At 36.7% G+C, this 22,201-nt stretch overlaps 1 protein-coding gene across 5 annotated transcripts in view; it reads right to left on the minus strand.

Moving 5' to 3' along the window:
• Positions 1 to 22,201, minus strand: part of INO80 (INO80 complex ATPase subunit) — a 128,284-nt gene that overhangs the window by 51,061 nt on the left and 55,022 nt on the right. For all 5 annotated transcript variants that reach the window (XM_058541268.1, XM_058541267.1, XM_058541264.1 and 2 more), the window contains exons 10-24: positions 21,612 to 21,807; positions 20,651 to 20,718; positions 19,371 to 19,580; positions 18,797 to 18,877; positions 17,543 to 17,638; positions 13,523 to 13,582; positions 12,957 to 13,099; positions 11,751 to 11,835; positions 10,668 to 10,785; positions 9,637 to 9,722; positions 6,617 to 6,784; positions 6,262 to 6,395; positions 4,899 to 4,966; positions 4,085 to 4,178; positions 3,137 to 3,308 (exon numbers count right to left, since the gene is read on the minus strand). In XM_058541268.1, coding sequence (XP_058397251.1) covers positions 3,137 to 3,308; positions 4,085 to 4,178; positions 4,899 to 4,966; positions 6,262 to 6,395; positions 6,617 to 6,784; positions 9,637 to 9,722; positions 10,668 to 10,785; positions 11,751 to 11,835; positions 12,957 to 13,099; positions 13,523 to 13,582; positions 17,543 to 17,638; positions 18,797 to 18,877; positions 19,371 to 19,580; positions 20,651 to 20,718; positions 21,612 to 21,807 — 1,779 coding nt within the window. The remainder of the gene's footprint in view (positions 1 to 3,136; positions 3,309 to 4,084; positions 4,179 to 4,898; positions 4,967 to 6,261; positions 6,396 to 6,616; positions 6,785 to 9,636; positions 9,723 to 10,667; positions 10,786 to 11,750; positions 11,836 to 12,956; positions 13,100 to 13,522; positions 13,583 to 17,542; positions 17,639 to 18,796; positions 18,878 to 19,370; positions 19,581 to 20,650; positions 20,719 to 21,611; positions 21,808 to 22,201) is intronic.

The following is a 22,201-nucleotide window of genomic DNA, read 5'->3' on the forward strand; positions in this document are numbered from 1 at the left end:
TATCATTTCTATAAAGACTTTTTTGTCCATTTCAACCTAAAGTGATCTCCCATTCTGAACTTTACCACTAATCATTTACCATTAATCTGGCAGTAAATTATGTCTTCTTTCAACTCTTATCTTGAAGAATCATTTTTACTCTTAAAGTCTTTTTAAGTTTGTGTATGCATGAATGATTTTTCAAACCAGAAAACAGGGACCGTGACTGTTAACACACTTTGCCCACAGTAGACACTGGTGCATGACAGGTTTGTAAACAACATTAACTACACGTGCTTTCTCTCTGTGGGAGTAGACTGACATTGGGAGGAGGCTATTCTGAAGGTAGCCTGGACCAGGGGAAGAAAAGAGCATTAGACACAACACTCTACCATCAAGCCAAGATCACATTCTGCCCCTGCAGATTCATTCAATCAATAAGCTCTTCTGACATACATCGATGTGTTCATTCACTCAATCCCACTGGCCTTTGAGATCAAACAACTGAAAACAGCATGAGAGAGAAAGAGTGAAGAGTATGCGGAAAAAAAAGGAGTACTTTCTCCAGTAAATATCAGGTCCTCCCCTCTATCACCATTCCTTACTCAATTAGGCTTCTTTTACCATCCAGATCAGTGGTCTCCAAAGAAAGCACATGCAAGCTTCACAATGTAAATAATATTAATATGTTAGTATATGTATATCATTGTAAATAAAATAATTATAGGTACTGTTGAAATGGATTAAGAATGTTTTAATAACAAGGATATAATCAAAAAACATTTGGGGACCACTGGCCTACACTATTTATATTGCTGAAAAAAGAGTTTAAAATAAGATTTACAGGCTGATTCTAAAATTTACATGAAAACGCAATGGGCCAAGAACAGTTAAGGCAATATTGAGAAAAACAAAGCTAGAGGACCTGTGCTACCACTTATTAAGACTTATTATGAAGCTACAGCCATTAAGTAGAGTGGTACTGGTTCAAGGATAGACAAATGGACTAATGGAACACAGCCTTCTGAACAGAGTTCAGAAACAGACCTACACATATCCAGCCACCTGTTCAACAAAAGTGACACTGCAGTGCAGTAAGGATGGTCTTTTCAATAAACGGAGTTGGGTCAAATGGATATGGATATAAATCAAAAAAACTTTTTGGAGAAAAACATAGAGGATTATCTTCATGACCTTGGTACAGGTAAATATTTCTTCAATAGGACACAAAAAATGCTAACTATTTGAAAAAAAGACACCACCGCGAGTGAAAAAGTAAGCTACAGAGATGTCTGCAATACATAAAGAGCTACAAATCACTAAGAAAAATACAGACAGCCTAATAGAAAGATAAGCAAAGGTCTTGAATAAGCATTTCATAAAGGAGGTTATCCAAGTGGCCAATAAGCATTGGAAAAGGTATTCAATATCATTATTCATAAGGTATATGTAATTTAAAGCCACAATGAGATACCACAGAAGGGCTAAAATGAACAGACAAACAATATCACATTCCGGCAAGGATGTGGAGCAACTAAAACCTCTCATACACTGTTAATAGGAGTGAAAACTGGTGCTATTGCTTTAGAAAATTGTTTGGCATTATCTATTAAAGATGACCAGATGCATACCCTACAACCCAGTAAATTGACTAGATATATACCTTACAAAATGCATATGAATTTTTTATAGGAGGTTTTTTAAGCAACTCTTCATCAGACACTAATATTTCACTAGTAGGAAGTCACCCTGCCACCACTAACTATATTATTTCAAACAGGTTGGAATCCAATTCTATTCTCCTTTTGCCTTACTGATCTCATCTCCAGAATCCAAAAAAGTACAAGGAGCAAAGCTTGAGAAACCAATTGGGAAAAGAGAAAAGGAGGAAACCATATGGGTTCTTCAGTGTATAGGGGGCAAATACCAGATCCAGCCAAAGAACATCCTGCATTCAACAGCAGTTAACCATAAGACTAAGGACTCATTAAATTTTCTAGAGGATACAAGGAAAATGTCCTACTTTCTAAACTTTTAATCTAGTTAAAGGACTAGAACAAATAAACATACAAATCTCTTCTCAAAACTCTCCAGGGTTACCCATTTCATTCAGAATAAAATCCAAATCCTTAGCAATAACTTATGAGGTCCATATGATCTAGACCTACATCTAAAACCTTACTTCCTATCATTTTCCCCCTCACCTACCCTACAAAGGTCAACAATTATATGAAAAAGTGCTCCACATCATTACTTTTCATGGAAATGCAATTTAAAATCACAATGAGATACTACTACATATTCAAAAAAAAAGGAACATACATATACCTGATGACACAACAGTCCCACTCCTGGATATAAACCCCAAAGAAATCAGTGCTTATGTTCATCAAAAGACATGTGCAAGAATGTGCATAGCACTTTTATTCATAATAGCCCCAAACAAGAAGCAACCTAAGTATCCACCAACAGTAGAAGAGATTAATAAATTGTGGTCCATTCAGACAATGGAACACTTCATTGCATTAAAAAACAACGCTATAACGCAACATGGATGAATCTCATAGACATAACATTGAGAGAAAGAAGCCAGACACAAAGGAGTACATACTGGATAATTCCATTTACATAAAGTTCAAAAACAGGCAAAAATAATCTAGAAGCAGAATAGTGATTACCTTTATTTGTTGGTTTGTTCTGAACTAAAGGTTTTAAATGAGAAGAAGCATGAGGGAGACTTCCAGATGCTGGAAATATTCTATATCTTAATCTAGATAGTTGTTACACAAGTACACACACATGTAAAAATTCAGAGGGTTGTACAATTAAGATCTGTGTACTTCACAATAAAGTTATATGCAAAATATAATATAAAGTACATATATACACACACACAAATATATATATATAATTATATACATACAAAATGTCTATTAAGTTACATATAGTAAGTTATATATGTCTATTAAGTTACATATAGTAAGTTATATATGTCTATTAAGTTACATATAGTAAGTTATAACAGTACACTGCTCCCACTCTTCTGAGAACTTTTTGGCTCCGTTAGGCTATCATTCACTTTATTATTACTTTTACTGATTCAAAGAAAGGGGAAGACAGTACTACATAGGTAACTGATGCTGAAATAATTGCTTACCTTTAACAAAGGACAGCTGCAAAGGTTGGGAAAGGAGAGTGGAAAATTAACCTCAAGAAGGAAATCGTTGTTCCTCAGATATCTCTGCTGGCTCTCCCCTTCTGGCTCTCCCCAGGAGCGCAGCTGATGGAGCCTGTAGGAGGCTTTCAGAGACAGGAAAAGAGCTAACCATCTGAAACAAACCACAGCAGACAGGCTTATTCAGTGCTCCATGGAGGTCTGAGGGTAGTTCATAGCAGTGAGGAACCTTGTCTTTCATTAACATGTTTCTTTTGTAAATTCTGAACGTTTTAGAAACAGTTCTTTCCTACTTTCAGATAAAGCCATTTCATACTTGCGTTTTATAAATTCTACCTTTGGTGAGTCTTAGTTTGCTACTATGAGAACTCAAATCCTCTGTAAAGCTCCTCTTAGTGTTAAGGAATATTCAACTCTATCACAAAAACTCTATCATAAAAACATCCTCATATTAGGGAGACAGCCTTTCCCAATGAGGTCACTATTTATTACATAAATACAAAGTAATAAAATAAGTGAAAACCATTATTCCAAAGAAAAAGAACATAGAACTAAGTTTCCCAGAACACTTAAGGCAGGCTATGCTACAATCATTACTAATTAAAGGAATCACCAGCCACCATTTGCCCTGTAGAAGCACATAAAACATGGTAGACTAACTAGAAATTAAGAAAACTTGAAGACCCTCTGGTAGCATTTGGGAGAAGAGCCTAGTTTTTTATTTAAGGTATATCATGAAGCATCATGCAATTACTAAATGATCCAAAAAAATTATGATTCCCTTATAAAAATTTTTATTCTTAATAATAGAAAAAGAATGAAAGGCTCCCTAAGATGACACAATATTAAATATTTAATTTCACAGTATTCAACCTTTGTCCCTGTTTATTTCCAACTGCTCTCTCATCAAACAATGAGCAAACTTCTCACCTGGCCAAAAGTCCCTGAAGCATGAGGTTTGCCATTTCTGCTGGAGATACATCAATAAAGCGAAGGAAAGAGAAACAGCTTTCTTCATTAACACCTGGAATATGAAAGGACAAAGTTAAACCGAGTAGCAAGCCAAGAGACAATACTCAACTAAAGCTTGCTGAACTGCTGAATTTTGACTTAAAAATCAAAAGTTATTCTAAAGGTTCCAATGCAGCCACTTTGATGGAAGTCAGGGTGTCATATTTTTGTACTACAATCACAAGCAGAAAAGGCACACCTATAAGATATGGCATATATGGGCCAGAGTGGAGTTGGCTCATCAGTTACCTTTGGGGTTTTGGGATCCTTGGCTAACTGTCTTCCTCTTTTTATCATGCCAGGAAAAAGGAAAGGAAAGAAAAGGACAGAGGTGAAAGATTCTGAACCTTGGCCTTAATGCTGTGGACAATGCTCAAAATTAAGCAGCTTCTTTTCCTTAGACTAAGGAGGAGAGAACTGACTAAGTCACAATAATAAGAGTCCTGGCATTGTCTCTGTCAAGGTTCAAGGGTGTAAGAAATTTTTAAGAGGTAGATATAAAATAAAGATGGAAGATCAATGTAATAATTTTCAATTGCTTCCTGTTATAGCATAAATCATAGCATCTATAGATGAAGATGACTAATTCACTTAAACCTTATCAAGACTTTACAAATAAAGGCCTAGCATGCAGGCAAAACCAGTACTAGTTCCAAATCAGTCACTCAGCAAAACAAAGAGCATTCTGGTAAATTCTTGGCATATTTTCCTTCCCAAAAATCAAAACACCTACCTTTTCTGTGAAAGAGAGACTCTTGGATATAGTCTGGTGCAAATGGAGAAAGAAGAACCCTTAACCACCTGTAAAGTAAGTAAAAAAAATAAATCCAAACCCAAATATAAATATTGGCAAGTTAACTAGACTGGAGGCTCCAAACTAAAGAGAATCTTTTAGGTTTACAACTGTTTCTACTTCGAAGAGGTGTGTTACCATACTACCAGGCAAAAGTTATGGCATAAATGTCAGAAAGTACTAAGTACTTAATAAAGGCCTAAGAAGATAATGCAAGTCCAAAGCAGTCTCATTTTATTTCAGAGAATCAGAATACCAGCACTGTAAGTTATCAAATAGTATATTAAACAAAAAACGCTACAGCTCTGGTCTGTTTTCCCCTGCCCATCTAGTTAGTATTAGCCTGGAGCTATCACAGACAAAGAATTCTTAAAATTAAGCCCAAGAAATGTGTCTCAATTTCAGTTTTATTATGCTAAATACTGTTGATAATTATTTTGATAATACTATTTCTATTGTTTCTCTATAGAAGGAGCTTTCTAAATTCATGGTTCTTTTTTTCGTGTGTGAGGATATCAGCCCTGTGCTAATATCTGCCAATTCTCCTCTTTTTTTGCTGAGGAAGACTGGCCCTGAGCTAACATCCGTGCCCACCTTCCTCCACTTTATATGGGACGCTGCCACAGCATGGCTTGCCAAGCGGTGCGTCGGTGCGTGCCCGGGTGAACCCCGGGCCGCCGCAGCGGAGTGCGTGCACTTAACTGCTTGCGCCACCGGGCCGGCCCCCAAAATTCACGGTTCTCAAATGTGGATGTGCATAAGAATCCCGTGGGAGCTTGCTAAAAAATAACAGAAGCTAGGGCCACCCTCAGTCACAGGTGTAGAATGGACCTACATACCTATTTTATGACTGGAAGTGGTCTCTAGCATATTACCATTAACAACTACTTCACCTTTACCAAATCTCTCATTGCTGATTCTGGGAAGAAGGTAAATTTGATTGATTTGAAATCTAATCAGTTCTCCCACAAGTGCTATTCCAAGTGTAAAATAAGCCACCACAGAGCAATTTTAGTATGGAGGCAGAAGCATTTGCTGATCTCTCTTGCTGCAAGTACATATTTGCACACAGGTGTACATTACTCAATTCAAAAAGGCAAATGGAAGTGGCTAGGGCCTTTACGGTCACCCAGTTAAACCCCTGATAAACCACAAGATCCCTCAACAAATAGCTGTCCACCCTTTGCTTAAATACCTCATTGTTGCAGAACTCTAACATTCTCCACTAAATTCATTTACTAAGCCACACAACCCCAAATTACAAAAACACTCCTAGAGTAAACAGATACCAATATTTGCTCACCTGTCTCGTGAATGGTTGAAGACCCTGATCTGTCCATGACGGTATATAAACTTTGAAATCTGGTATGGCTTTAGGGAAATATGAAATGGCGACCAAGTTTCTTGTCGTTCAAATAACTCTGGGTGATTACACACCTAAGAGGAAGGGAAATGATAAGACAACATTGCCATGTGCAGACGCCACTCTATAAAATGATGGGGGATCCCAAACCCTGAAGGTTTACCTTTGTAAATATATACTTTCCCATTTTCATCTCTTTTTAACAGCCTTTATTTATTTGGCATCAAGGCTAGAGCCTTTTTCTTGAAATGAGTTAAAAAAAGACAACTCCAAGGCAGTTGATTTAAGTTCTTACCTTCCTAAACTGCATGACCAGATTCATGAGGCTGCTGGTGGTGGTCTGTGCTTGCTGGGTAGAGCCCATAGAAGACTGCAATAAATCCTCAATGGAAATTTTGTTCTTTAGTGCCTGATATAGCAGCTTCTGTCGGCTGGTCAGTTGGCAATACATCAGAATCTCAATCTAAAAATCAATAAGAACATTTGTATTTTGAAAAACAGTTTTCAAGAATACTCAGTATCAGCATAAAGTTGAAAACATGCCAGATTATGATTGAAAAAACAAAATATATATCTCTAGAAACTCAACAGCTTTATAAACCTGTGATACTGCTAAGTATCCAGAAAAATGTTCTTTCCTTGACCCTCTTCCCTTGTCACTCACTCTACATGCTGTCTCTGGGCCATGCCTTCCATTTCCAACAGCACCAAATATCATCCACTGCAATGACTTGCAAAAATATATTCCCAAACATCCCCAGTGCCATATTTTCAACTACTTACTGTAATAGTACCACTCAGAGAGTCTGCAGCAATTGCATATGTGACATATCAGAAAAAGAATTATCTTTTCCACAATTTACTAAATTGATTAACAGCATTACCACTCACTCAGTTGCCGGAAGAGAAACTTCAGTCAGCTCTGATTTTTCTCTCTCTCTCATACTCCATATTCTATCATTTCCTAAGTCCCTCAACTCAACCTAGAAATCTACTTCAAACCATCCTTTCTGACCATTCCCATCACCTTAATGCAGAATCTCACCATATCTAACCTAGACTGTTATTATTTTGGGTCTTTCTGACTCCAGTCTCTCCTGGTTCTAAGAAACTTTCCATACAAATCTTATAATTCAACTGCTGAAAAACCTTCAAGGTACATTACTTCCTACAGTAAAATATTTAAAAAATTCTCCCATAGGCAGAATTCTCCCATAATTTAACCCACCCTATTGTCCCAGTCTCCTCATCATCATGTCCTCCCATATACCTTAGCAACAAGGGTCTGAATAATGTCTGCCAAACATGCTGCACATCTGATTGTTGCTCTATCTTTGTTCACGCTGCTCTTGTTACCTAGCACCGCCTTTCTACCATATTTTCCTAGTAAATGCCAACTCACTATTCCAGACGTAGCTCACATGTCATCTCTGCTTTGATGTCTGCTCTAACCTTCCCCAAAAGAACTACTACTCCCTTATCTATGTTCCCATTACACTTCACAGTGACAATCACTGTATCTCTTATGACACAGTATTACAGTCATTTATGTATGCATCTCCTTTGGAAATCTGAACAGAACCTAGAAGCTGTGCATCTTTATGCACTAGTGGCTGGTAGGCAATAAGAGTTCAATAAATAAATATATTATTTAATAGATTAGAAATATTACTGATGTTTAAGGAATTTATACCATGCAGAGAGGTTAAGAATCGTACTACATCTTCTGATCACCTCCCTATTGACCACTAACAGAAATTGTGACACTGTTACTGTTTTTTTAAGCCCCTTCTGATATAAAAGCCTCAAGGATTCATTTTTTCATAAAGTATTTTCCTCCTATCAGGTACAACTGTGTGACACTGCTATTTTAGTTAAATCAGCCAGTTTCATAAAATAGCCAACAAGATTTTTTAAAAAGGAATAAAACAAAGGTACACTTCTATTCCTCTCTTTGAAGATATACATCCCCGCCACAATCTTCCAGAGAGAGATACTAATTTCAAATGATCCAGCCTTCTGGCAGTGATAGAGGAGAACTACCTGATGTTATCAAGAACCTGGAAAGATGCCTTTTAGGCAGAGAGCAGAATTGTGAGAAACAGGTAGAATCTACGGAAGATGGGGAAAAACTCCAAAGGACTGGGATCTGGGAGAAAAAAAAGAAGTAAGGAGAATATGGGGAGGATTCACAGGAGACAACCAGCAAATTACAGATGTCTGATAAGGACCCAAAAAAAGATATTTATAAACCAAAATGACTGGTCTTATATGAGAAAAAAATATTACAACCCAAAGCACATTAAACTTCTAAACCTAACTCTCAGTTTGCAGAAATACAGGCGACAAAGGAACATGCTAGACAACACAATGATGCAATTAGCAAAATCCAGTACAGTCATGTGCCACATAACAACACTGCAGTCAATGACTGACTACATATACAACAGTGGTCTCAGAAGATTACTGCTGTATAGCCTGGGTGTGCAGTAGGCTATACCTTCTAGGTTCATGTAAGTACACTCTATGATGTTTGCACAACGAAATTGCCTAACTATGCATTTCTCAGAACGAACCCCCGTTGTTAAGCAGCACTTGACTGTGTGTGGAAAACTCTACACAACAAATAACTAAGTTCCTTCGATGAGGAATTCCAAAGGAAAAAAGAAGGGAGGGATTAAAAGATATTTAAAAGACATATCACCCAAATGCTATGTGTGGACCTTGCTTGGATTCTGATTTCAAAAAGTTAATTCTTTAAAAAAGAGAGTGAGAGAAAAGACAGAGAAAGAAAAAGAAATATACACATAAAGACAACTGGGGATATCTGAGCACTGACTGGCTATGTGGTACTATAATGGAATAACTTTTTTAGGAGTGATAATGATACAAAGTTATGTATTTTAAAAAAGACCAAACTTTTAGAGGTACACATGATAATATTTATAAATGAAATAAAAGACATCTGAGATTTGCTTCAGAATAATCTAGAGGGGTGGGGATGGCCACGAGTTGATTACTGTTGAAGCTGTATGCTGGTGGCTAAAAGAGGGTTCATTACACTATTCTCTCTACTTTTGTAATGTTTCAAATTCTCCATAATAAAAAATATAAAACAAAAAGAAGAAAAAAATATTACTTGTCTTGATTATTTGACTCATTTTGAGTCTTCTTTGATCCACTCAAGTTTAAAGGTCTTGTCTCAACAAAACTAATTACCCTTCAACTAAACATTTACCAATTTTTTTTTTTTTGCACTGGAACCCCAAGTTGGTGCCTATTAAGGCTTAAACTCATGAGGTCTTCTTTCCTTACCTTGTCAGACAATTCATTTTCCACATCTTTCTTGATTCTCCTCAGCATGAATGGCTTCAAGATCATGTGTAAGCGAGAGAGCTGATCTGAAATGCCAGGAGGTCCCCCACAAATAATACATTATATTGACTTAACACAAACAAAAGAAATATGATCATCTCTCGGTAAGCTGTTCTAATGCCTTTTGGCTTAAAGATTCTCTGAAAGAAGACTGAAACTCACTCTTTTTCCCAAGTAGGAAACCAATGAATCTGAATTTTTCATAGCATCTTCCTATAGTCAATTGGGCAAATGCATTTTGCTCTCATTTACTCAGACCAACAAGGACTTTATTTTTATTAGAATTCATCTTTAGAGTGTTTTAGGACATTTTATCAATAATAGGGTTCTCATATAGATCTAATGAAAGCTATCTGGGACTCCCAATATTTCCAAAAAATCATTTCTTCAAAGTTATGTCAGCAAATTAACAACTTGTAGTATAAGAAATTACTTAAGGACTTTTCTAATGGTTAGTAGATGTCATTTCATGTCTATGTAATAAACACCTCATAATTCTCTTAAAAGATATTATTCAACGAGGTCAAAAGTATTGATAAACAAGGTCAAAAATGTTCCCAGTAGAAACAAATGCTAATATAGATAGAAAATAACAAAATGACCCTTCTAATATTTTGTCTTTATCACAGGAAAAAAGCCTTGCCCCATTACACAAAGAATATAATTCTGATATGAACTTTTCAGGATCTATATGGAAAATGAGGATTCTGTAAGCCAAAATGTGGTACTTGATGAACTCTGCCTGTTCTGCCTTGATTAATCAACATTACAGCAGCATCTCCTAAATCAGTCCTTTTTTAACTCTTTTAACAATAAACAAAGCACACAATTACAAGATAAAAAACTTCTTTCCCAAGATCCTTCTATGTATACTAGAAGAAAAATTCTTCACATAGAAGAAAATATACAATTATGTAGTTGCCTACATGGATAGGTGGAAAGAAAGAAAGAAAGTTCATAAAAGTACTCACTCTCATCAATAGCGGATTTGTTTTCTGCGTGGCTCTCAATGTCCTTGGAAAACCATTCATTAAATTCCTCATGTGAATCAAATAATGTTGGCATAATGAAATGAAGTAGAGCCCAGAGCTGGAAACAAAGGAAAAGTGAAATAGCTGTAGGACAACAAAATGAGTGTGTTAGGATATAATGAGGGTTTGGAGAGAGAGAGTGAAAGTTGCAGGTGTGTGTGTGTCTTGTCTAGATGCGTGTGTATGTGTGAGTGAGTGAGAGAGAGAATCAGCATATAAGCACATGCCTCATCAACCAATCCCAATTCTATAAGGTGCTATAGCAAAAGGTGATTATTTTTCACTTAATTTCAAATTACAAGTCTGAAAGTGCAAGTCCTGCTCAGATTTTACAGTGGGATAGTTTTAAAGATCTCATATATATATAAAATCCACTCCACAAATGAACACAATCTGAGGTAGCATAACTTGCTAATAACTCTAGATCAGAGGTCAGCAAATATGGCCTGTGGTGCCAAGTCCGGCCTGCCACCTATTTTTATAAATAAAGTTTTAATAGAACATGGCCACATCTATTCATTTAATCTATGGCTGCTTTCACATTACAACAGCAAGTGTCAGTAGTTGCAACAGCGACTGTATGGCCTGTACAGTCTAGAGCATTTACTATCTGGCTCTTTACAGTAAGTTTTCTGACCCCTCTTATAGATGATCAATTATCTTTCCAAAAGAAAGAATTTTAGCTCGTCCCAAAGAATATTACACCTTTTCATTCTAGCATCAAAACATCTCTGCATTAGATGCGTAGCATTCCTCATGTGTTCACTATTTATTACATAATTAGAAAGCAATAAAGTAATTTATTTGCCTTATGCCAGAAAATAAGAAAATGGGAATGATGTAAAACAAAACAAAACAAAAATCACTTAGGGCAAGCTATGGTCAAATTCTTGCTTTTATGTGGGGACTGTCATTTGTACAGAGCAATAACACCCTAGCTGGGCATGGGTAAAGAACTCTGTTCTGTACTGGAACCGTTCTGTTTAATGCAGACATAAAACTGAGGCCTTTTCTAGTGCCTACCTCTGCCATGGTGTTCTGAATGGGGGTCCCAGTCAGCAAAAGCCGATTCCGACACTGGAACTGCAAGAGGATCTTCCAACGAACACTATCCAATAAGATAAATTACAAATTCCAAGTTAGCAGTAAATCTTTCTTCACCCTATGAAGACCCCATATTTCTAAAAATGCTTTCCAAAAAAATAACAAACACTCAGAATCAAGTACTCCACCAAGTACACAAGAGAAAAATATTATTCAACAAAGCTGAGGTGAGGAAATTTCAGAGAAATTGACTCCTCTATACTGAAAACATGTTATTAAGACTTAGAAAAAAATAGCCCTCATAGGCAGAGTAGGATCCTTTCTGGCTTGATAAAGTCCTCTACTACCTTGGGTCAGTTTCATTGACATAAACCATTTAATTATAAGGTACTTATCTACGGTAGAAAGCTTTAAAATTATTAATCTGTGTATTTCTAGTTGGGAGTTTGGAGGGAGCAATGGAGAAAGGGGAAGGTTTTGAGAAGAAAATGCAAAGTGAATCTACCGCTCCTGGCCACAAGCATGTCCTACTTCAAAAGAATGCAATATGAAGGAATGCCCTTCAGAGGATAGAAAGTTCCATGGAAAATAACATCCTGCCAGTTAACAGACCTCCTAAGAAATTCCTAAGGGCTCACCAAGAGTTAATAAAAATCCATTGAACGCAAGGTTTAATACTGCTGAAAAACATTTCACAGCCAAGCACTCATTTACTATTCAGTTTGGGACCTTAAAGGTATTAGAATATTTCAAACATATAACTTCCAATAAAAGGATTCTTGGGGGTCTAATAACCATCCAGGGACTAGGACAATCTGCATAAAACAGACAGAACCTACAATCCACATAATGTAACATTCTACTTTCTACTAAGACCTCCCATCTAAAATAATCCCTCAACGAAAGGGCAGACAACCCTTCCTGCATAGAAATTTTCCTTGAAGAATAAAGATCTGTTAAAATGTCATAATTACTGAGTAGGGAGATAGAATTTGAGAAAAATCCTTATATTCTGTGTTCCATGGAAAATGCAAAAGGGAATTTTTGGCTTCTGGTCAGATACACGGCTTTTGCAGAGACCACATCATGCCATGTTCTAAAACCTCTCTGATCTGTATTCACGTGTGTGTATATATCTCTATATATCTTCAGTCCACGGAGTTTGGTTTCTACTATTCACATTACCTGGAACTACTCTTGAGTGCCTGAGCCTCATCCAATACCATGTACTGCCACTTGACCCGCTGGAAATATTTTACATCCTGCACCACTAGCTGGTAGCTGGTGATAACCACGTGGAAGGGGGCATCCTGAGTGTAGAGGGTCTTCTGTAAATATAAGAGGATAAGGGTGAAAAGAGACACCTAACAATTCATAACATGATAATGAGGAATGGACTGTAGTTTCTAAGGTCAAGATAGCCCTAAAGATGTGCTTCTCTCACATGGTAGATGTGTAGTGAATTAAACCATAACTGTTTTTAAAGTAGTCACCTTAATCACAAATCATGTTAAAAACTAGTCCTTAGCTTATTAAAGAAAAAAGTTCTTAGTTAATCCTGGACTTTAAGTCCAGCTGATTGTCTATAACAGGAAAAGCATTGTTAAAAAAAATTGCGCTTGCCCAGTGTCCAGATATATAGAATATATAAGAAGATTTTATACAAGAGAAATTACTCAAATCAACCAGAGAAATAATGATTCCTTATGTATACATGTGTGTACATATATATGCAGTAAGCTGAAAGTTACCTGACTCCAGAACCTCCTGATGACTTTTCTATCATGAGGATTTCCCCAATATGGTAGCACCTGGAAAAAGGATGAACATACAGATTATTTTCTACTGATAATCTTAAACGTACCACCACAAATGTGTTATTCAGAATGATTTTAAAAGAACCTAAGACAATGAATATAGGAGTTCCTCTTCTGTCATTGCTGGACTAGTGCTCCTCCTGGTATACATATACAAAATATTTGTTTGAAGGCATCAGAGAGCTGCAGAGGCAGTGGAGAATTATAGAGCAAAGATCCAGAAAAGAAAGGAAACCCAGAGAGGAAAGCCTGGTACCTGACACGCGTTTCCCCTGAAGGTGCTGATCCTTTCCAAAAGTTCTAGTTGAGAGACTAAGAAACTGAGCAGTTTTTTTTTTCCTTTTTCTAAGAGACACAGAGCCTGCAGAACAAAAATGTAGCTCAAGGAGAAGGGATTCTGATAACCACCCACCTCTCTAGCTTTAAGTTGGGAATCAAAGGATACATGTACACTGGTAGTAAAGGTAAACTATACATAAACTTGCCTTAACAGGTACTGAATCCCAGTTTCAAATCATCTCAATTCCTGACTAGATTAAGGGGATTTTGGATTATTAGTGACCCAGGAAAAAAATATTACTAGACGTAAAAATCCAAAAAAACCACCCCAAACACATATTAATCCTCTCTCTGGAAGAAGAAAATAGTATCCAGAGCCCACATCACCTCTAGAATTTTTCCTATATGATGGCATACAATAAAAAAACCCAAACATATGGAAAGACTAGACCACAAGACTGAAAACTGACATGAAAAAGATGAAAGAAACAAACCCACAGGAGATCCAGAAAATGAAAATATAAGAAACAGACTTGGAAAAAAAAGCTAATTTGGGGCCGGCCCAGTGGCATAGTGGTTAAGTTTGTGTGCTCTGCTTTGGCGGGCGGCCTGGGGTTCATGGGTTCGGATCCAGGGCACAGACCTACACAACACTCATCAAGTCATGCTGTGGAGGTGTCCCACATACAAATTAGAGGAAGACTGGCACAGATGTTAGCTTAGCAACAATCTTCCTCAAGCAGAAAAGAGGAAGACTGGCAACAGATGTTAGCTCAGGGCCAATCTTCCACATCAAAAAAACCAAAAAAACAACGCTAATTTTCATGGAATTAAAAGAAAAGATTGAGAATTTCAGTGGTGTACTACAAACTATTAAATAAAGAGGAATTTTTAGAACTGAAAAATACAATAACCAAAATTAAGAATTCAATGATGTTAGGAAAAAAAGTTTACAAAAAAAGTAGACAAGAATAATAAAAGACAGAGCAGAAATAACTGAAATAGAAAACATACAGAATAGTTAATTTCAAGAATGAAAAGTGGTACATTAGCTGTAGAAAAAATGTAAATCATATTTCATGGGAAAGAGAAGGAAGTCAGAGGCACTGATCGTATTAGAATCATAAAATGAGTGTTACTCAGATACCTGACAAATAAAATGAACATCTGTCATCATAGATCTAAGTATCTTATGAATGTAATCTAACTTTATAAACTTGACTACAGTCTACACCTAACTATGTTCTGTGGGGAAGTGAATACATTTCTGACACTTAAAGGAGTAACGGCAATAGAAACAATGAATCAACAGAGCAGAGGTCATTCAAACCTTTTCCGTAAATGGCCAGATAGTAAATATTTGGGGCTTTGCAGGCCACACAGTCTCTGTTACAACTCCTCAACTCTGCTGTGGTAGTAAGAATGCAGCCATCAATAATACATAAACAGAAGAGTGTGGCTGTGTTCTAATACATATGTATTTACATTTCATATATCATTTGTTACAAAATATTATTCTTTTTTAATCAGCAATTTAAAAACGTAAAAATTAACAACTCACAAGCTGCACAAAAATACAGGTGGCGGATTCCTCAATAAGTTAAATATAGAATGACTTAGCAATTCCACTCCTAGGTATATACCCAAAAGAACTGAAAACATGTGTTCAAACAAAAACCTGTACACGTATGTTCATAGCAATACTATTAATAATAGCCAAAAGGTGGAAACAACCCAAATATCCATCAACAGATGAATGAAAAACAAAATATGGTATATTCAGATAATGAAATATTATTCAGTCATAAAAAGGAATGAACTGTTGATATATGCTACAACATGGATGAACCTTGAAAATATTATGCTAAGCGAAAAGAAGACACCAGACACAAAAGGCCACATTATGATTCCAGTTATGTGAAATATCCAGAATAAGCAAATCCACAGGGACAGAAAGCAGATTTGTGGTAGCCAGGGGCTGGAGGGAAAGAGAGTGACTGCTTAATGGGGAGTAGGTTTCTGTTTGGGATGATGAAAAAATTCTGTAACCAGATAGCACTGACGATTGCACCACATTGTAAATGTACATAATGCTACTGAATTGTACACTTTAAATTTGGTATGTTTTATGTTATATGTATTTTACCACAATTAAAAAAAAACTGGGACAAACAAGTAGGAAGCAGAATCGGCCCACAGGCCATCTTTTACTGACCCCTACACTAGATTATCCAAAAGAAGGATGCTCAACATGCAAATAAAAGCTCAGTTTCAGGCAGAGGTATAAAGTCAAAGGAGAGGTATCAATGACATAAATAGTACTACATTGCCATCTATCAGCCAGTGAAAGAAATACTAAAAACTTGAGTGGTTCAGTGGAAAATTTTAAGACTTAATTTTTCAACTTCCTGATTGTTCAACATGTACTGAACAACAACAAAGCAGGAAAAAGATGGGGAGCTCCATATTCCATATAGCAAGCAACTCTAGAGAAAATATTCAACAAATTAGAGAAAATATTCAACAAATTGCTTGAGAATGATCTCATCTTCTCCTTAGAAAGTTAAAAATGAGTCAGCCAAGTTAAAAGCTATACACCTAATATGCCTTGCCAACTGTTTATAAATCCACAATTCAGACACAAAGTTAGGGCCACAGACACCAAGGTGCCGTAAGTGGAACATCCCAGACGTGTTTCTATTGCTTAAAAAGCATAAGCCAGAAAAACACCAACCTCCCACCTCTACCATATCCCATGGAATTGTATGGAACCCATGAAAGCATAGAATTTGCATTGGAATGGAACTTAAATTAAATTATATGGAATTTAAATTTGCATGGAACCCATGATTTAAATTGCATGGAACCCATGATTAGTATGGAGACCCAAAATCAGAGAGATCATGTCAATATCTCATGATACATAGTCTCCATAAAATCTCCTCACCATGCAACTTCATTATCATTATATCCCTTTAGGGACAGAACACATATTTAACTCATTTCTCCCTTTTTACTTGCAAACAATATAATAAATCCTACCCATTCTTTCTTGCATCTCAATAACTTTCCATAATTAAACCTCTGTTTAAATCTTGTCATGTCATATTCAACTTGACATAACATACTTCCCTGCTGATCATTTCCCACCTCAATCTCAGTTCTTTTCCTCTGAATCAGTTAAAATCAACTTTCACATCTACCTTACACATTATAAGGTAAAATATCTACCTTAGACATTATAATTTGGACCAAGACTAAAGATCTGGCTTTGGAATATCAAGAAAATGGATTATTTATGAACATTTGCAGGGGGACAACAATGCCATAAATTACAGGATATGCGGCGGGATGATATGATTTGCCAAAATCTACATTAAACCAGCAAGGTAGATATTTTCTATTACAGCAGTTTGACCAGGAGCATCAATTCAAGTGGCCAATGCAGTAAATCACTCAAATTGGACTTTGGCTATCTCACTTATGAAATATAAGGATGTAATATACTCTCTTATTGCTCCCATCAGTAACTTTTATAGGGAATGTATGCAAGGCATTTTGAAAAGAATGCAAGAAATTAAAAACTATTGTGAGCAATTAAATAAGTAAGTAGCAAAAGAAGAATCAAAGTTTATTTTAAAGAGCAGTAGAATTTTTTATTGGATTGATATTTACCTTAAATTTAGGAACAAATCTAGTAAACTCCTGGTGCCAATTGTTAAGTGTAGAAGCAGGTGAAATTATTAAGAAAGGTCCCCAAATGTTTTCTCTCTGAAACAGAAAAACTGAGTCAGTCAACTGCAGGAAAACTGAAGATACGTAATTCAAAATTATAATTAATGACAAAAGCAGTTTAAGAACAGGAAATTCTGTTTTTTTTTTTTTTTGTGAGGAAGATCAGCCCTGAGCTAACATCCATGCTAATCCTCCTCTTTTTGCTGAGGAAGACCGGCTCTGAGCTAACATCTATTGCCAATCCTCCTCCTTTTTTTCCCCCAAAGCCCTAGTAGATAGTTGTATATCATAGTTGCACGTCCTTCTAGTTGCTGTAGGTTGGACGCGGCCTCAGCATGGCCAGAGAAGCGGTGCGTCGGTGCGCGCCTGGGATCCGAACCCAGGTCGCCAGTAGCGAGCGGAGCGCGTGCACTTAACCACTAAGCCACGGGGCCAGCCCACGAAATTCATTGTAACAAGAAAAACTGTCTATCTCCCATATCTGCACACTCAATAACAGTATCTATGTTAATAATAACACAGGCAAGGAAGCTGCTCATACACACCTTGAGAAAAAAATACCAAGCAATTACTCCCACCCCTCACCTCTTTTAGGTCCTAATATATATCATTCACAAAGCACTTATACTGACTTGTATGTGTTGTTTTCCCTATACTAGATGATCAAAACAATTTTACTATTATTTAACTATTATAGAGCTTTTGTTTTCAAAATGCTTTCACACATATTTTCTCCCTTAATTCTCACAAAATTCCTATAACGTAGATACTATCCCCACTTTGCAGAAGTGGAAACTAAACCTCATAGAGTTAAAGCGAAGTCAGGTCAAAAGAGGTTAAGTGAATTGCCCAAGTTTACAATGCTAGTAAGCACAGAGGTGAGATGTGAACCCAGGTCTTTTGACCTAACTAACTACAGTGTCTTTGCCACTATATCGGTGGTTCTCAACAGAAGCGGGTGGGGAATGGGGCAGGGGTTCAAACAACACATGCTCAAAAATTTTCCTAGTCTTCTTGAAAACCAAAATGTTTCACCACACTGTGTCACCTTGAAAAGGCCTTGAAGGCAAAGAACCAGTCCTACTGTCTTGGTATGCTACAGAGCCTAGCACAGTGCTTGATAATGGCTGATTCTCAATAGAAAATGACCCTAGGATCCAGAGAGAGCAAGATGGAAAGACTGCATCTACCCACCTCAGCCAGATGGGCCAGGAGAGCAATGCTCTGTACTGTTTTACCAAGGCCCATTTCATCTGCAAGAATGCCATTAATACCCTGGAAAAAAAAATACACATGGTCAACACCTCTCATAATCCACCACACAGGGTTCAATCTACTGCCAAAAAGAACTAACCAAAATGTTAAACTTGTTCAAACAAAAGTGACTAGAGATACCCAGCTTCAGCACTATTACCCAGTGCTATAATGATTCCTTTTGCCAACTCTACAGTAATAACTGTGAATCACGGTATATGAGATGAACAGGCCAAAGCCAGTTTTTCAGCTAATCTAAGCCAGGCACAAAAGCAAAACAATCAGGTTTACCAAGACCCCCTAAGACAAACTATATACATGATACAAATGTTCTCCAATAAAATCTCCAGGTTAGAAATATAGAGACATCTTTCTTACTCTTACCAAAGATAAAGCTTTTTAAAAGGGATGAAATCTAAAACAATATCTTGTGCTCATTTCACAATATATTGAACCAATGACTTTAGGAAAACATAACAAAAGACAGTGGGTAGGATATAGTTCTAAAATTCACCTGTTCATAGAGATTTGCCAACCAATTCATGCCTTTCAGCTGATAACCTTTTAATTTGCCGTTAAAAATTGTGGGCTGTGGAATATCCTCACCAGCCCGGATAGATGGGTTTGCCAGGCTATAACTCTCCCCAAATCCAGTGCCAAACTTGTTTGCTGCCCGTAGGGCAGCTGCTCGACTTTCTTTTGCATCTTCATCAAATGACCTTGTCTGGAAAATAAGAATATATTATAAGAAAAATATAAGAAGAAAAAATTAAATTCAAATAGAATTCATAATGACAACAGATCTATTTTGTGCTAATTGGAACAAAATTTCTAATAATATAATCTGATATACAGTCATGTGCTGCATAACGATGTTTCAGCCAAGGGCGGACTGCATATACGACAGTGGTCCCATACGATTAGTACTACTTTAGGTGTGTAGTAGGCTATATAATCTAGGTTTGTGTAAGTGCACTCTATGATGTTTGCACAACAAAAATTGCCTAACAACACATTTCTCAGAACGTATCCCCATTGTTAAGTGACACGACTGTACTATATTATATATAAAGCATAATACATTAAAGTATATTACTAATATTTTAAAATTAATTTAACAATTATATTAAGAATATGTTTTTGATGGACAGACACTAAGCCATATTACATGATTACTTGCTTCATCAAGGAATTTATTAAAGATTTGATATAAAATTTGTTTGACTGGTTGGGGTTGGTGGGGAGAAGGTCGAGTTCATGTCTATCCTTGACTTAGATCCTGTCAAAGTTACATAGGGGCTCCTATGCAATATATTAAACTGTTTTCTTTATTTAATTCAATGTAACTGCAGTTTCTTTCTGATTTCATTATATATCACTATATTATGAATAAGCAAGTTATTACTAAAATGAAAGAAGGTACTAACTTAGCAGTTTTCTTAAAGCACAATATAGCTCTCTTAAAAAGCACTTGTGTAGTCTTTTTCACTAAACAACCACGATGCATTTCATACTGTATTACCCCTGATTACTCAGGAAGACAAAAAAATTAGACAAAAACCCCTAAAGCTTAGACAAGTGAACGCTCATTTTCTACCTTTCCTCAAGTATGCCTACTGTTCTAAAGTAAATAGAGACACAGCCCCCACCCAACACAGTAACACACACATACACACATTCGTCAATGTTTTTAATTGAAAATATGGTTAAGACTAAAGGAAGACTACCCAAGTAAAAGTTTGTGGGGTATTTCCAGGGCCCATTATAGTTTATCTTTTCATTTTTAAGACTCACCCGAGCTTGATGAATATGGTAAGCGTTTTCAGCATTCTTCAGGGCCTGGGCTTTGAAATGGTTACTATCTGAAAAGGAAAACTTGTAGATTATCACACCTCATTAACTGCTCTTCTTCAAAGATGCAATTCACACCAACATACATGGATCCATGACTCCCCCATTCTACTTATCCCTAGGCTCATGGAGGGTGTGGGAGCAGAAAGGCTCAAATTACTTGATAGACCTGGAAGTGGCAATGGAGGCAGAGGGCTGCCATGGTCTCTAGAAGCAAAAGTTAGCTCATGAAAATCAACAGGAGACTGAGCTGCAGTCTCCCAATCCTGGGTTTCTTGCAGGAAGCAATGCCAAAACCAGGAAAAGCAAGACAATGAGGATTCAAAATTGTGATATATTTATGCTGGGCGAAACTATTCCAGAAGAAGAAATAGAGACGTGTGTAACCTCCAAGATACTCTGAAGCACTCTCATTCTCTTGTATTCTTAGCTCAACATGACTCTGATCACTATTCTCTGTGAAATTCCTCTCAAAACTTCACCCAATTCCCCCCTCCCCTGTAATCACAAAAATACCAAAACTAAAGTCTTTCTCATGCTTCACTTGCACCACCAAGAATCTTATTATGTGATATAATTTTCTCTGCTGCGACATGTTCACTGAATTCTTCTGATTAACATCTTCTACTTTTACCAACAAATCAAAACATATAAAATATTCCCAAACTTGCAAGATCATACAACCACACTCTTTACTTTTCAAATTATTTAATAAAAGTTATTTTATATGCTTGTTTTATAGAAACAGTCACACTTTCCCTACTTCAATACAATAAATTCCCCTTTACTCATCAATATTACCTATCAATCAGGACAAAATTTGCAAGAACTAATAATGTGTATAACCTTAGATATGAAAAAATGGAGGGTACTCGTTTCCTCTAACTCCTGATTCAGGACTCACCATAATCTTCCTGTGTGATGTTAACTACCACCCCTCCACCAATGTCAATTTGTCTCTGGGTAGAACTGTCTTCCAGTTTCCTTAGGATTTCTTCCTGGATCCCATCATGACCCATGTCTCGTTTGCGACTCATGAAATGGGCATACAATTCTGTCTGGGTGATTAGGAAGTTCAGTTTTCGCTGTTGCCTCTTGGCCTGAAGGGGAAAAAGTTGAAAGTGAAAGTAGAGTCAAATCATCAATCACACACAAGAGGTAGTCAACAGAATTCACCAAACCTATATATAGTTTGCATACAATTTCTTTACAAATTCCTTACCTTTAAAAAGGTAAAAATTGCTAATGAATGATTTTATTATAACCAAGTCTGTGGTACTAAAAAACAAATAACTTTCACTTTTAGTCTAATAATAATCTATGTTTTGCTCTCCTTTACAATATGAAATCTCTTCTCCTTTAGGCTTCTATCTAAAATGCTTATTTCTCATGGGCCGGCCCCGTGGCTTAGCGGTTAAGTGCGCACGCTCCGCTGCTGGCGGCCCGGGTTCGGATCCCAGGCGCGCACTGACACACCGCTTCTCCGGCCACGCT

Source organism: Diceros bicornis, chromosome 5 (assembly GCF_020826845.1).
Source record: "Diceros bicornis minor isolate mBicDic1 chromosome 5, mDicBic1.mat.cur, whole genome shotgun sequence".
NCBI lineage: Eukaryota > Metazoa > Chordata > Mammalia > Perissodactyla > Rhinocerotidae > Diceros > Diceros bicornis.